General features: G+C 42.3%; 1 protein-coding gene across 6 annotated transcripts in view; it reads right to left on the bottom strand.

Moving 5' to 3' along the window:
• The window catches only part of FAM184B (family with sequence similarity 184 member B), a 98,072-nt gene extending 81,168 nt beyond the window's left edge, over nucleotides 1-16,904 (bottom strand). Inside the window, exons 1-2 of one of the 6 annotated variants that reach the window (XM_075128017.1) lie at nucleotides 15,935-16,904; nucleotides 15,604-15,725 (exon numbers count right to left, since the gene is read on the bottom strand). In XM_075128017.1, coding sequence (XP_074984118.1) covers nucleotides 15,604-15,725; nucleotides 15,935-15,989 — 177 coding nt within the window. In that variant the 5' untranslated portion in view covers nucleotides 15,990-16,904. The remainder of the gene's footprint in view (nucleotides 1-15,603; nucleotides 15,726-15,934) is intronic. The other 5 variants (XM_048848768.2, XM_048848767.2, XM_048848766.2 and 2 more) reach the window with 5 other exon arrangements.
• Between the last annotated feature and the right edge of the window lie 300 nt (nucleotides 16,905-17,204).

The raw sequence follows: 17,204 nt of genomic DNA, 5'->3' as shown, positions 1-17,204 counted from the left end.
AAAGATGGGGATGGGACAGATGTGCCTGACTGAATGGGAGAGGCTATGGGTCAGCCACGGTCTGTATGGGGGAGGCTCCCCAACTCCCTAACAATCCCTCCCCCCCAAAAAAACTCTATTCCATACTTCTCCCCCCCAACACCTAACAACCCTCCAGGTTCACTCCCAGGCTCCCAGCAATTACTTCTCTCTCTCTCGGCTCCTCCCATACCCTTGACTCTGCCAAGCCTTTGCACTGCTTCTGAGGGGTGAGGGAAATAGATTTCTGTATTGTAATTTAAATGAATTATTACTCAGAGTACTGTATTAATATGACTAGTACAGAATCCATTTGTCAAAAAACTAGGGCTGTTAAGTGATTAAAAAAATTAATCATGATTAATTGCACTGTTAAACAATAATAGAATACCATTTATTTAAATATTTTTGGATGTTTTCTACATTTTCAAATATATTGATTTCAATTACAACATAGAATACAAAGTGTACGGTGCTCACTTTATTTTTGATTACAAGTATTTGCACTGTAAAAAAACAAAAGAAATAGTATTTTTCAATTCACCTAACACAAGTACTGTAGTGCAATCTCTTTATCGTGAAAGTTGAACTTACAAATGTAGAATTATGTACAAAAAAACCTGCATTCAAAAATAAAATAATGTAAAATTTTAGAGCCTGCAACTCCTTGCAGTCCTTCTTCTTGTTCAGCCAATTGCTCAGACAAACAAGTTTGTTTACATTTCATAGAATCGTAGAATATCAGGGTTCGAAGGGACCTCAGGAGGTCATCTAGTCCAATCCCCTGCTCAGAGCAGGACCTAATCCCCAACTAAATCATCCCAGCCAGAGCTTTGTCTAGAGATATTTGCAGGAGATAATGCTGCCCGCTTCTTGTGTACAATGTCACCTGAAACTGGGAACAGGCGTTCTCGTACCACTGTTGTAGCCAGCGTCGCAAGATATTTATGTGCCAGATGTGCTAGAGTGTCATATATCCCTTCATGCTTCAACCACCATTTCAGAAGACATGCGTCCATGCTGATGATGGATTCTGCTCATTCACAATTCAAAGCAGTGCAGACCGATGCATGTTCATTTTTATTATCTGAATCAGATGCCATCAGCAGAGGATTGATTTTCTTTTTTGGTGGTTCGGGTTCTGTAGTTTCTGCATTGTAGTGTTGCTCTTTTAAAACTTCTGAAAACAAGCTCCACACCTCATCCCTCTCAGATTTTGGAAGGCACTTCAGATTCTTAAACCTTGGATGGAGTGCAATAGCTATCTTTAGAAATCTCACATTGGTATCTTCTTTGCGTTTTGTCAAATCTGCAGTGAAAGTGTTCTTAAAATGAACAACATGTGCTGGGTCACCATCCGAGACTGCTATAATAGGACATATATGTCAAAATGTGGGTAAAACAGAGCAGGGGACATACAAATCTCCCCCAAGGAGTTCAGTCAGAAATTTAATTAATGCTTATTTTTTTAATGAGCGTTATCAGCATGGAAGCATGTCCCCTGGAATGGTGGACGAAGCATGAAGGGGCATACGAATGTTTAGCATATCTGGCACGTAAATACCTTGCAATGTCAACTACAAAAGTGCCATGCAAATGCCTGTTCTCACTTTCTGGTGATGGCAGCATTAGCTCCCTTAAATGTAAAAAAACTTATTTGTCTTAGCGATTGGCTGAACAAGAAGTAGGACTGAGTGGACTTGTAGGCTCTGAAGTTTTACATTGTTTTGTTTTTCAGTGCATTCATGTAAAAAAAAATCTACATTTGTAAGTTGCACTTATTTCACCCTGACAGCAGGATTGTCTGGCTATGTAGACTCCCTCCTCAGGCCCTACGCTACCAGCACTCCCAGCTACCTTCGAGACACCACTGACTTCCTGAGGAAACTTCAATCCATCGGTGATCTTCCTGATAACACCATCCTGGCTACTATGGATGTAGAAGCCCTCTACACCAACATTCCACACAAAGATGGACTACAAGCCGTCAAGAACACTATCCCCGATAATGTCACGGCTAACCTGGTGGCTGAACTTTGTGACTTTGTCCTTACCCATAACTATTTCACATTTGGGGACAATGTATACCTTCAGATCAGCGGCACTGCTATGGGTACCCGCATGGCCCCACAGTATGCCAACATTTTTATGGCTGATTTAGAACAACGCTTCCTCAGCTCTCGTCCCCTAAAGCCCCTACTCTACTTGCGCTATATTGATGACATCTTCATCATCTGGACCCATGGAAAAGAAGCCCTTGAGGAATTCCACCATGATTTCAACAATTTCCATCCCACCACCAACCTCAGCCTGGTCCAGTCCACACAAGAGATCCACTTCCTGGACACTACAGTGCTAATAAACAATGGCCACATAAACACCACCCTATACCGGAAACCTACTGACCGCTGTTCCTACCTGCATGCCTCCAGCTTTCACCCTGACCACACCACACGATCCATCGTCTACAGCCAAGCTCTGCGATACAACCGCATTTGCTCCAACCCCTCAGACAGAGACAAACACCTACAAGATCTCTGTCAAGCTTTCTTACAACTACAATACCCACCTGCAGAAGTAAAGAAACAGATTGATAGAGCCAGAAGAGTTCCCAGAAGTTACCTACTACAGGACAGGCCTAACAAAGAAAATAACAGAACGCCACTAGCGGTCACCTTCAGCCCCCAACTAAAACCCCTCCAACGCATTATTAAGGATCTACAACCTATCCTAAAGGATGACCCAACACTCTCACAAGTCTTGGGAGACAGGCCAGTCCTTGCCTACAGACAGCCCCGCAACCTGAAGCAAATACTCACCAACAACCACATACCACACAACAGAACCACTAACCCAGGAACTTATCCTTGCAACAAAGCCCGTTGCCAATTGTGCCCACATATCTATTCAGGGGACACCATCACAGGGCCTAATAACATCAGCCACACTATCAGAGGCTCGTTCACCTGCACATCCACCAATGTGATATATGCCATCATGTGCCAGCAATGCCCCTCTGCCATGTACATTGGTCAAACTGGACAGTCTCTACGTAAAAGAATAAATGGACACAAATCAGATGTCAAGAATTATAACATTCATAAACCAGTCGGAGAACACTTCAATCTCTCTGGTCACGCAATCACAGACATGAAGGTCGCTATCTTAAAACAAAAAAACTTCAAATCCAGACTCCAGCGAGAAACTGCTGAATTGGAATTCATTTGCAAATTGGATACTATTAATTTAGGCTTAAATAGAGACTGGGAGTGGCTAAGTCATTATGCAAGGTAGCCTGTTTCCTCTTGTTTTTTCCTACCCCCTCCCCCCCAGATGTTCTGGTTTAACTTGGATTTAAACTTGGAGAGTGGTCAGTTTAGATGAGCTATTACCAGCAGGAGAGTGAGTTTGTGTGTGTATGGGGGTGGGGGGGATGTGAGAAAACCTGGATTTATGCAGGAAATAGCCCGACTTGATTATGTAAAGAGTTGTCACTTTGGATGGGCTAGCACCAGCAGGAGAGTGAATTTGTGTGGGGGGGTGGAGGGTGAGAAAACCTGGATTTGTGCTGGAAATGGCCCACCTGTTGATCACTTTAGATAAGCTATTACCAGCAGGACAGTGGGGTGGGAGGAGGTATTGTTTCATATTCTCTGTGTATATATAAAGTCTGCTGCAGTTTCCACGGTATGCATCTGATGAAGTGAGCTGTAGCTCACGAAAGCTCATGCTCAAATAAATTGGTTAGTCTCTAAGGTGCCACAAGTACTCCTTTTCTTTTTTCATTACAAAGAGATTGCACTACAGTACTTGTATGAAGTGAACTGAAAAATACTATTTCTTTTGTTTATCTTTTTTACAGTGCAAATATTTGTAAGCAAAAATAACATACACTCTAATTTCAATTACAACAAGAATAAAATGTATATGAAAATGTAGAAAAACATCCAAAATATTTAATAAATTTCAATTGGTATTCTATAATTTAACAGTGCAATTAAAACTGCGATTAATCACGATTAATTTTTTTTAATCGCAATTAACTTTTTTGAGTTAATTGTGTGAGTTAACTTCAATTAATCAGCAGCCCCACAAAAATCATTTCCTGAATCTTTTTCTTGTCTGTATTGTTGCAGACATACCTGCTGACAGATATTTTGAAATAAATTACCAAAATAATTGAAACTAGGGTGATTATTTTGTGTTATTTTGACAAATAAATATGCAGAATTTTAAAATATTGTGTGCAGAATTTTTAATTTTTTGGCATATAATTCCCCCCAGGAGTATACTAACTGTGGTATGCAGCCTATCACTTAAATCAGCCTCTGTACCAGATACCTGGAGGATAAGCTAATGTAACACCTACTTTTAAAAATGGCTCCAGAGGTGATCCTGGCAATTACAAACCAATAAACCTAACTTCAGTACCAGGCAAATTAGTTAAAACTGTAGTAAAGAACTAAATGATCAGACACATAGGTAAGCATGATATGATGGGGAAGAGTCAACATGGCTTTTGTAAAGGGAAAACATGCCTCACTAGTCTATTAGAATTCTTTGAAGGGGTCAACAAACACTTAGGTTCCTTAGAGTCAGCGCCTATGAGCAGCAGAGCATTGTGAGGCACCCATGGTTACAAGTCAAGTGGTGACACAATGCCTCACTGGTCTGAACTGCTCCCCAGAATACGAAACTTACATATTTACGAAACTAAGTGGCTGGTTTTTAGTGGGACCAAGGATTCCTAGCTCCCTTGCCTCTTACATTCCTGGTTCTCATTGAGATGGGAGGGTGTCTTAGGCATTCAAGTTTGGAAAGTCTAGTCTGAGTCTTTAATGCTCGCAAAGGGCGATGAGATCCTTTAAGATGCATTGGAAGAGATTAACTTTTCCTGTCTAACCAGTGTTGGTACTGCATGCCCATGAGAAAAAAAAATTGCTCCAAAAAATGTGATCCTAGTTTAGATGTAGTCTCATGCTGCCTCATTTCTGGAGAACATTGAACTCTTCTCTGGAGTGCTGAGATCAATAATTATACCTGCCTTACCTTTTTCCAGGAAGCTAGAATTTAGATGGCTACCACGTAGGCGACACCTAAAATGTAGGTCGACCTCGCTACATTGCTCAGAGCCATGAAAAACTTCATAACCTGTGTGATGTAGTTATATCGACCTAACCCCCACTGGAGATGCAGGTAGGTCAACAGAAGAATTCATCTGGTGGCCTACCTACCATCTCTTGAGGGGTGGATTTACTACAGCGATAGGAAAAAACTAGGGCTGTCAATTCATCACAGGTAACTCATATGATTAACTCAAAAAAATTAATCGCAATTAAAAAAAATAATTGTGATTAATCGCAATTTTAGTCGCACTATTAAACAACTGAATACCAAATGAAATCTATTAAATATTTCTGGATGTTCTTCTACATTTTCAAATATTTTTATTTCAGTTACAACACAGTGATCACTTTCTATTGTTATTTTTATTACAAATATTTGCACTGTAAAATGATAAACAAAAGAAATAGTATTTCTCAATTCACCTCATACAAGTACTGTAGTGCGATATCTTTATCATGAAAGTGCAATTTACAAATGTACATTTTATTTTGTTACATAACTGCATTCAAAAACGAAATAATATAAAACTTTAGTGCCTACAAGTCCACTGAGTCCTACTTCTTGTGAACCGAGTTGCTAAGACAAACAAGTTTGTTTACATTGACGAGAGATACTGCTGCCTGCTTCTTATTTACAATGTCACCAGAAAGTGAGAACAAGCATGGCACTTTTGTAGCCAACATTGCAAGGCATTTACGTGCCAGATATGCTAAACATTCGTATGCCCCTTCATGCTTTTGCCACCATTCCAGAGTACATGCTTCCATGCTGATGACGCTCGTTAAAAAAATAATGCATTAATTAAATTTCTGACTGAACTCCTTGGGGGAGAATTGTATGTCTCCTGCTCTGTTTTACCTGCATTCTGCCATATATTTCATATTATAGCAGTCTCGTATGATGACCCAGCACATGTTCATTTTAAGAACACTTTCACTGCAGATTTGACAAAACGCAAAGAAGGTACCAATGTGAGATTTCCAAAGATAGCTACAGCACTAGAGCCAAGATTTAAGAATCTGAAGTGCCTTCCAAAATCTGAGAGGGGACAAGGAGTGGAGCATGCTTTCAGTAGACTTAAATGAGCAACACTCTGATGTGGAAACTACAGAACCCAAACCACCAAAAAAGAAAATCATAGAATCATAGAATCATAGAATATAAGGGTTGGAAGGGACCCCAGAAGGTCATCTAGTCCAACCCCCTGCTCGAAGCAGGACCAATTCCCAGTTAAATCATCCCAGCCAGGGCTTTGTCAAGCCTGACCTTAAAAACCTCTAAGGAAGGAGATTCTACCACCTCCCTAGGTAACGCATTCCAGTGTTTCACCACCCTCTTAGTGAAAAAGTTTTTCCTAATATCCAATCTAAACCTCCCCCACTGCAACTTGAGACCATTACTCCTCGTTCTGTCATCTGATACCATTGAGAACAGTCTAGAGCCATCCTCTTTGGAACCCCCTTTCAGGTAGTTGAAAGCAGCTATCAAATCCCCCCTCATTCTTCTCTTCTGCAGGCTAAACAATCCCAGCTCCCTCAGCCTCTCCTCATAACTCATGTGTTCCAGACCCCTAATCATTTTTGTTGCCCTTCGCTGGACTCTCTCCAATTTATCCACATCCTTCTTGAAGTGTGGGGCCCAAAACTGGACACAGTACTCCAGATGAGGCCTCACCAATGTCGAATAGAGGGGAACGATCACGTCCCTCGATCTGCTCGCTATGCCCCTACTTATACATCCCAAAATGCCATTGGCCTTCTTGGCAACAAGGGCACACTGCTGACTCATATCCAGCTTCTCGTCCACTGTCACCCCTAGGTCCTTTTCCGCAGAACTGCTGCCTAGCCATTCGGTCCCTAGTCTGTAGCTGTGCATTGGGTTCTTCCGTCCTAAGTGCAGGACCCTGCACTTATCCTTATTGAACCTCATCAGATTTCTTTTGGCCCAGTCCTCCAATTTGTCTAGGTCCTTCTGTATCCTATCCCTCCCCTCCAGCGTATCTACCACTCCTCCCAGTTTAGTATCATCCACAAATTTGCTGAGAGTGCAATCCACACCATCCTCCAGATCATTTATGAAGATATTGAACAAAACCGGCCCCAGGACCGACCCTTGGGGCACTCCACTTGATACCGGCTGCCAACTAGACATGGAGCCATTGATAACTACCCGTTGAGCCCGACAATCTAGCCAGCTTTCTACCCACCTTGTAGTGCATTCATCCAGCCCATACTTCCTTAACTTGCTGACAAGAATACTGTGGGAGACCGTGTCAAAAGCTTTGCTAAAGTCAAGAAACAATACATCCACTGCTTTCCCTTCATCCACAGAACCAGTAATCTCATCATAGAAGGCGATTAGATTAGTCAGGCATGACCTTCCCTTGGTGAATCCATGCTGGCTGTTCCTGATCACTTTCCTCTCATGCAAGTGCTTCAGGATTGAATCAACCTTCTGCTGGTGGCATCTGACTCAGATAATGAAAATGAACATGCATCAGTCTGCACTGCTTTGGATCATTATCAAGCAGACCCTGTCATCAGTATGGACGCGTGGCCTCTGGAACGGTGGTTGAAGTATGAAGGAACATATGAATCTTTAGTGCATCTGGAACATAAATATCTTCCAACACCAGCTACAACAGTACCATGCAAACGTCTGTTCTTACTTTCAGGTGACACTGTAAACAAGAAGCAGGCAGCTTTATCTCCTGCAAATGTAAACAAACTTGTTTGTGTGAGTGATTGGCTGAATAAGAAGTAGGACTGAGTGGACTTGTAGGCTCTAAAGTTTTACATTGTTTTATTTTTGAATTCAGTTATTTTCTGTACATAATTCTACATTTGTAAGTTCCACTTTCATGATAAAGAGATTGCACTACAGTACTTGTATTAGGTGAATTGAAAAATACTATTTCTTTTGTTTTTTGCAGTGCAAATACTTGTAACCAAAAATAAATATAAATTGAGCACTGTACACTTTGTATTCTGTGTTGTAATTGAAATCAATGTATTTGAAAATGTAGAAAACATCCAAATATTTAAATAAATGGTATTCTATTATTGTTTAACAGCGCAATTAATTGCTATTAATATTTTTAATCGCTTGACAGCCCTAAAAGACCCCCTTCCAATTGCTGTAAGTGTCTACAGTACAGAGTGATGCAGCTACGCTGCTGTAGCTGTCATAGATGGCCAGTATAATAGGCATGGGGAGACTAAACTTCCCCTGGTGCAACTGTTGCCACCGGATGCCAGGTTGCTGTTTTTTACGGTTTGCACGAGCTAGGAGTGAGCTTCTGCCAGAGGAAATTCTTGCTTATTATTATGCATAATGCAGGTTCCGGGGTGGCTGAGGAGGCAGTATCTGCTCCTCAGCTTCCTGGGTTTCCTGCTGGGGGCAGCTCGGGGTCTTGGGAGGGGAGACGCAGCGCAGTGTATTTCTCATTTGGCAGCTGGGGCTGGCCCGGAGCTTGGGAGGTGCAGGTGGGAGCTCAGATCTCCGGCTGCTGGGATGTGGGGGCGGTGTTCAGGGCTCCGGCAGGCAGAGGGGTGGGGTCTCAGGTGGAAGGGGCGGGGTCAGGGGGCTAGCCTCCTCGAAGGGGGAGTCCACCCGCTGCCCATGGCTTCGTTGCAGCTGTGTTACTAATGCTTGTAGTATAGACACACCCTAAGACTCCTTTTTTAACTGATACAGGATGCCAATGAAGGGAGTGCTTAAGCAAAGTAAGGCCCCCATTCAGAAAAGCCCTTAAGCATGTGCTTACATTTAAGCATGTGACCAGTGCCTCTGACTTCAACACATACAACATTCCCCTAAGCCAATTTTCTCCACTGACTAACACAGTCCACGTAACTGAACAGCCAAACAAAAACAATGTACATCTGGCACAGATGCCTAACAATCGCTAAATACACAGGGTCAGATGGATCTGTGGGGAAAATGAGTTCCAGAGTGGAGGACAACCTCCACTGAGAATATTCTGCCATCAGCCTCCAGAATTTCAACCATGGGAAATACAGGAGAAGGATGAAAGGACCGTCTTGTGGTTAAAGAACTGGGCTGGGACTCATCTCACTAATGGCTTTTTGCTTTCTGCTTGATAATATCATTATATATTATAGCAGGGTATCTTATGCCTGCCAGGCTGTGCTCAAGAGACTAAAGTCTGGAATAGACTGAGACCCACTGGTATGGCTTCAAGGAGAAGTTTGTATATAATGAATATCTAGAGAATGCCTCGTTCTTGCCAGCCATGTCAGAATCTCCTTTTAAATGAAAGTTGATCCATTTCCCTCATTGCTGGTCTCTGAAAGCTCATTTGCATTTCTCAAGTTGTCTTAAATAAAAGGGACAATCCTAAGAAGTGTTGAGCACCTGTAACTCCTCTTGTAGTCAATTGCAGTTACAGAGTACAATTACAGAGTTGTGGGTACTCTGTACTTCTCAGGATTGGGCCCAAAGTTTTAAATGAAAATTGCCATTTCATTCTAAGTTGAATGTTATTGTGATACAGAACAGAAATACAAACAGTTGGCAAGTGCAATACATACAGTAAGCCAGGGCTGTAGTATTATTCTCACTAGATTGGGTCCAATACAGAAAGCTAAGTTTAATTACTAATACATAGTTGACCAAATTCCACACTCAACTACAGACATTAAAGTCCACTGATTTTAAATCCCTATTGATTTGAATCCATTGGGGTTGCATAGGTATGTATCTGAGAGCAGAAGTGGTCTTTGTATCAGTCAAGCACAACTACAACTGTGCGAAAGCTGGCAGTTTCCATTTTACAACATGCACTTTGTGAGTTCACATGCTCTGTGTTTTGTTTTCAGAACTCAAACTCAAAGAAAAGTTCAGCTTAAACTGCTAATTTTACCTTGTTTTAGGTTTAACTAGTTTCCACCAACCCCATAGATCTCCCCAGGTCCCAAGGTCCACTTGAAACTTGAATATAGTTTGCCACAATGTTTGTGATCTTGGCAAATTGGGCCAAAGTTTCGGGTTTGCAGTGAAACATGGATTTCATTATGAAAGTTTTACACATACTTAATAAAAATCCATTGAGCAAGTGTTTGTTTTTCTTCCTTCCCTTTCTAGGACACAAATCTGAGTCATCCAAACACTGACTAGGAATACTTTACACAAATATCAGTGCATACACATAGTATTGCCAACACCAAGCATTCCTAAGTCCTGAGTCAAACCCTCCAAAAATCCTGAGTTTTATCAAAAACAATCTCATGATTTTAAAACCAACCAACCAAAATTTTTGAAACTTTAGGGTTCATGTTTTTAAGCTTCTCTCTGGAACCAGGACAACTAGAAACTTCATTTTCATTAAAATAAATAAATAAATAAAATAAAAAATAGAGATTCTCTTATGATCCAGGAGCTGGAACAATATCAGATATGCAATAAAAATCACAAGAGTTGGTAACTATGTGATGCTTGCCACCCTTTCAGTGTTGTACTGATAAAAAGAGTTCTTCACATCATAGGCATATATCAAGCACAGGAAGCTGGAGGTCTAGCTAAACTCTCAAATAATGAGAAAGTACCTGTGGTTACTAGTTGTTTAAAATTTGAGGGTGTAGGAACAGGATTTTATAATTGTACTATAAGAATAGAGGTACTAATGTATGTCTTGATTTCATTTTATCAGCCACCCTTTTTGAATAGCAGAAAGGAATGACCCTCTGGGACATTGGTAGGAATGCATCTGACAGACTGCCACTGTCTGTACTGATGTTAAGGCAGGGACAGACCAAAACAATCCTTTTGACTGATTATGGTCACCCTTTTGTTTTAAGATAAGTTATAATGTCTACTATGACAGGTTTCAGAGTAGCAGCCGTGTTAGTTTGTATTTGCAAAAAGAGAAGGAGTACTTGTGGCACCTTAGAGACTAACCAATTTGTTTGAGCATAAGCTTTCATGAGCTACAGCTCACTTCATCAGATCCGACTTCAACAGAGAAAAAAGACTGTAAGAACAGGGTGCTTGGCCATGGGACTTTGGGTTCGTCTTGCCACACTCCAGGAGCATCGGATCGCGACCTGCTCCCCTCTGCGACCAATCTGGTTGGCCACTAGATTGATCCAGCCTTGGACTGGTAACTAAAAATCAACTGGCAGGACTGTGTGCATGGGGTGTGTGTGTGTGTGTGAGAGAGAGAGAGATTGAAAAGCATATGCTAACTGTTGTATTCTCAACAAATGCAGCGTGCCTCCTTCTTCCCTATAAAGATCCCGTGTGCTTCTTATAAGTATAACAAGGGGACTGATGTATTGAAAATACTGTTGTGGTTGTTATTTATTTATTTATTTATTTATTTATTTATTTTGTGGGAAGCAAATCAATCTACAGCTTCCTGTACCAAGACATGAACATCTTTTCTTCAGTGAAACTCTCTGCAGTCCCTGCTCTAGCTATGCCGTAAGCAAGGATGGCTTGCAAACTCTTTAGATTCTGGCACTTCAGACTCATACAACTCTATTATGCAGTATTTAAAATGAAATTAGTCATTTTCCCACAGCCAAACTGATGTTCTCTTACATCACTTGCAGATAGTTATTAATAACCACTGCTAATACTATCTGACATTTATATTGCACCTTTCATCCCAAAGGCTTTTCTATGCTTTACAAGCTACGTACATACAGGCAACCTCAGCCCCTTCCATGCAAAAATGCACTTGGCTGAAAGTACAAAAGCTATGCCATAATCTTCCTCCTTGTGAACAGAATTATCAGGGATACTATTTGTCAGTATGGGACAGGCGGGTCTAGGGCCTCTCCATAAGATTAAAGGCCAACTCCCTCGACTAAGCGGGAGATGAACCACTAGGCCCAGTCCACAAGTTAGTATGTGGAACAATGAAAGAAAAAACAGGAATGGGAGTGAGGTACAAGGTTAAAAATGAGGGAGCCTGAAGGGGACCCTGAGCAGAGAACCCTAGACCGTGTCCACTGCTCCTCAAAGGTGTCTAAGGCGTCAGTGGACACTGCCAAGAGGAAATCTGCCTGGAGACACGATTGGATGGGGGACTGGAAATAGTCCCTAAAGTCAGAGTAACCCCTTCTCTAGCTTCCTCCTCCTCATGTGATGGATGGCCATCTTTGCCAGGAGGAGGTTGGCGAGGAGATCCTGTGACTTTGTGGGGCCATGGATGGGGTGCACATGAATTAGGAGATGTGAGAAAATGTTCAGCCAGAATCTCTTAGGTTCTGGAAGCGGGGCTGCACCTCAATACACAAAAAATGTATTTCCTCCCACCCCCACCCACCCAATCACTGAAATACTGACACCTTTGGGATGGAAGGTGGCAGCTCGTTAACCATATATAGCAACATTATACTTTATAAATTAGTTTCAGGTTAGAGGTGGAGGTGAATACTATATCCAGTTGAAATTGAAGGGAGGAATTTACTGTAATGTATTGTAATTTTCCAGATTGGAATTTGGCCAGGCGAAGAGGACCAGCTACAGACTAGGGACCGAATGGCTAGGCAGCAGTTCTGCGGAAAAGGACCTAGGGGTGACAGTGGACGAGAAGCTGGATATGAGTCAGCAGTGTGCCCTTGTTGCCAAGAAGGCCAATGGCATTTTGGGATGTATAAGTAGGGGCATAGCGAGCAGATCGAGGGACGTGATCGTTCCCCTCTATTCGACATTGGTGAGGCCTCATCTGGAGTACTGTGTCCAGTTTTGGGCCCCACACTTCAAGAAGGATGTGGATAAATTGGAGAGAGTCCAGCGAAGGGCAACAAAAATGATTAGGGGTCTGGAACACATGAGTTATGAGGAGAGGCTGAGGGAGCTGGGATTGTTTAGCCTGCAGAAGAGAAGAATGAGGGGGGATTTGATAGCTGTTTTCAACTACCTGAAAGGGGGTTCCAAAGAGGATGGCTCTAGACTGTTCTCAATGGTATCAGATGACAGAACGAGGAGTAATGGTCTCAAGCTGCAGTGGGGGAGGTTTAGATTGGATATTAGGAAAAACTTTTTCACTATGAGGGTGGTGAAACACTGGAATGCGTTACCTAGGGAGGTGGTAGAATCTCCTTCCTTGGAGGTTTTTAAGGTCAGGCTTGACAAAGCCCTGGCTGGGATGATTTAACTGGGAATTGGTCCTGCTTTGAGCAGGGGGTTGGACTAGATGACCTTCTGGGGTCCCTTCCAACCCTTATATTCTATGATTCTATGATTCTATGACCAGTCAAAGGGGCATCTTTTTAGTTGCTAGGCCAAAATCTGACCTACTTGGACAGTTTTTCCAAACAGAAGCCAAATTTTTCAGCTGACCTCACTCTGGCCTCTGAATTGCAAGAGAGATGTTGCCTGCTGAAATTCTGAGGCCACTTTTTGAAAAGTTAGACCTTTTCTGAAGCCTACTATGGTAGTGTTTCATTGTGTTTATTTAATTTAACATTGCTGCATCAAGAATTTAAAAAACAAAATGGCAAGAGACTTCAGCCCAAATCCTGCAATGATCTCTGCATAGGTATAGCCTTAATAAGTATCTCATTACAATAATAAAAAGTGCGTAAGGGCCACATCCTATAATAGTGTGAAATTACTCTTCAGATGTATTTTTATGAGCTTCAGGGATAAATCATCTCAGTTTTAGATGATGTAGCAGTATCCAGAGGATGAATCCCATCAAAGGCAAAGAATTCTAATGGTGCAATTCTAACAAAAAGCTCTGAAAAGCCTCACATATCACTGGCTAAGGACTTCAGTAGTGGGGAGGGCTTTGCACTCAGCTGAATTTTTACCCACAATGAATAAGAACAGACACCAGATTTATTTTTTCTAATCCAGAGACAAACTTTACAAAATACTGTTGCTGTAGTTTGGGACAGAATAAAAGATTTTCTCTCAACATTTATTTGGAATTAAAGATGTTTTCAAGCAAAATTTTGGTATGACTTAAATGCTTGTGGAAGGCAGCATGCTGAAAGCCTCAGAGAATGAAAACCTCTATTTATCCACAGAGAGTTTCAGCAGCATGTTTCACCACTCTGCTGCACAAATATGCCTCAGGTCTGATCTGGCAGGATCACCTGAAAGGTTGAGTTGGTGATCCTATGAATTACTGATGCTGTAAACAATCAAGTCTCACTTTAAAAAAATAAAACTAAGTAATAACCTTACTATTGTTTTTCACACTGAAAAAATGACAAGAATTTGAAAATTAGCATTTGAATGTGATCCTTATGGATCAACTACTTCAGCATGCCCTGTGCGGTGTGTCATAGAACAGTAAAGTAGAGTAGGTGTAAGAGGTTGCTGCTATTTTGAGTCTTCAGCCAAAGATAAAGTGGACCAATGACAGTGACTGAACCAGTAGGTAAAAAATGAGGAGCCATTTAAATTAATCTTCCAGTCACCTTTTGTGCATGCATAGTTGTGGGGCAAGGGAGCAGCAATGTCAGGGATAAATAAAAAATGAAAATGATTAAACAAGTCATAACCTTACATGCTGATTATTTCTAGGTGCTTATATGGGCCTCATCCCAGTTGTGTCTGAATACCTCCCAAGTAATGCAATGCTACAGATATGTGCACAAGTAGTTTAAGTTTACTATAGGATCAAAATGTGCATTCATGTGCAAAAATGTGCATTCATGTGTGTATATAAAATAAGTAGAAATAACCATTGCTATACACATGCACAAACACAAAACACTGGTGTATATCTGTGTGGACAGCATACATACAACACACACTCCATATTTGTCGTTATTTAGGGATGACTGAAGAAGTCACAAGTAGCACAATACAGTATCCCTGCCCAGTGAATATTTATATTTTCATGATTTCCTGCTGTTTTATGTTCATACCATATTTATATAGGTGGCAATTTAAACTGGAGTTAGTACTGTATTAATAATGAAAGGAGTGGAAGTTATTAGATAGATTAATGGACCATGTGCAGTCATGTCTCCATAGATTGTGTTGAGCTTGCATAATATGTAGAAATCGAGCACATAAACCTGGGCTGGAATGAGGGTGTGTTTTTTTCTTTCATTGACAGAGGTGCAGTGTACAAATAGTTTGAAGGACAGTTACTACTGCTACAGGGTTGGAGACTTTTAAAAACTTTTACATGCTGCAGGAAGTGGCCAGGCTAAACCACTGATTTACCTCTGCAACTCAGGATTAACTGACAGGCTCTCTTGAGATATGGAAGAGCCCAGTGAGGTAGTTTAGTCCACTCTGACCCCCAGTACCTACGATCCTTTGCTAAGGTAATGAAATCGATTTTTTATTTTCGCAAACATACCTGAAGCCGGTAGCTATGCAACATATGCTATAAGCAGTATTGCATTCCACACAGCAAACTTATTAGACTTGTGGGCAATATTACTTCAGAAGCAGTAAAAGGCAAACGAACTCTGATCCTTAGGACTTAAGATAAAAGCCGGATAATATCCTCCCACCTACCTGACGTAACTTCAGAGAGTTACGGCTCTCTCCGCTGCTATAATCAGGGCATGCTGTGCGCCGCGACTCGAGCGTTAGCCGCAGAGGCAACAAGCAATCTATTGAGGTTGATTTGTAGCACCCTGAGGGAAGGCGTTTTGAAATTAAGTTTCTGCACATAGATCCCCCAGGTATTTCCTTATCAGATCAGCTAAAACTCCTTCCTCTCCTCTTTGAGGGGGGGGATCATCACGAGAGGACATTTCCAAGCAGCCAGCCACCCCCCTCCCCACCTTCCCCTCCAGCCCCGGCCCCCTCGCCCGAAAGGCGCTGAACGAACAGCAAGATTTACCTTGGTGAGCTGGGCAATCTTCTTGCACATTTTCAGGTGGAGTTCCTGGTTGCATTCCTCTGTCGAGCTGCAGTGAGCGGCTTTAGCTTCATTGCAAGTCCCGGGCTGATGAATCTTGTTTATGCCAGAGGCCATCAGACATGAAATATTTTAATCTCTCTCTAAAACCAGACGTAGATGTGTGTGGGGGTGTTTGCTCTAAGTACTGTACGGCAATCCTGCCACTCCCCCCCTCCCTTTCCCCGTGTATTGCACACACACAGTCCAGTAGTACTAGGAACTTCAGCCCCTAAACAGGGCAGCCGGAGCAGCTGCCCCCCTCCTTTCTATGCTTCCGCAAAACACCCAGGCGAGGAGGCAGACAACATGTGCTCCTCCTGCTCAGGATTTTTTTTATTATTAATATTATTATTCTTTCTCTCCAAATGGTTGAGCTTCCGCCACGAGAAGATGCCAATGGCTGGATGCTACAAATTCCCCAGAGGCGACGCTGAGCCAGCCATACAGCCAGCAGCACAGATATTGCCGGAGATAGATTACAGAGGAGGTCTGCAGACTAAATCGTACCACTTGCTTGGCGAGGGCAGGGGGCTCAGGCGGGTGCCTTTGGCACCTTGTTGAAGGCTCTGTTGTACGGCTCATCTCCATGGTGCATCAGCAAAGCAAAGTACTTCAAGAATCTTGTCAGTTTCGCTTTGCTCCTCCACTCCCACGTGGGATGGAGCAGCCCCCTCCAGCCAGGGAGCATGTAGGGGGAGCGTTGAGCAAGTTTGGGTAGGAAGGATCCTGGCAATCGCTCTGCTTATTACGCAGAATTGATCAGTTTTCCTTTGGTGCATCAAGTGCAGAAACTCTTTACACGCTGGAAGGTTGCAGGGGAGGCACAGTGCCTAGGTTCCAGGTCCTTTTCTCTCCATCTGCAGCCCTGGCTCCTGTGCAGGGGGTTTAGGCTTCTGAGTCCAAAAGAGACTGCAGAAGAGGCAGGGGAAAGAGGGGTGTGAAAGAAAGACGAAGTGGCACAAAAGGTGCCGGGAAGGGGAAATGATTGAGACGAGGACAGGAGGACAAGGCTGGTGAGGAGTGAAAATAAGGTAAGGAGATGATGCTACAAAAGCAATGGGAAGTGTTTAAAAAAAGGAGGTGGGGAGAGGGAAGGAAGAAGAAAAATGGAGAGAAGGTCAGAAGAAATGCAAGGAGAAGGAAAGAGAGAAGGATGAAAAGGCAAACAGGGAAAGACACTCCAGACCCCAGGCTTTGGAGCATCCTTTGA

This window comes from Caretta caretta, chromosome 4, assembly GCF_965140235.1.
Source record: "Caretta caretta isolate rCarCar2 chromosome 4, rCarCar1.hap1, whole genome shotgun sequence".
Classification (NCBI taxonomy): Eukaryota; Metazoa; Chordata; order Testudines; family Cheloniidae; genus Caretta; species Caretta caretta.
This window is presented reverse-complemented; position numbering and strand designations above follow the sequence as displayed.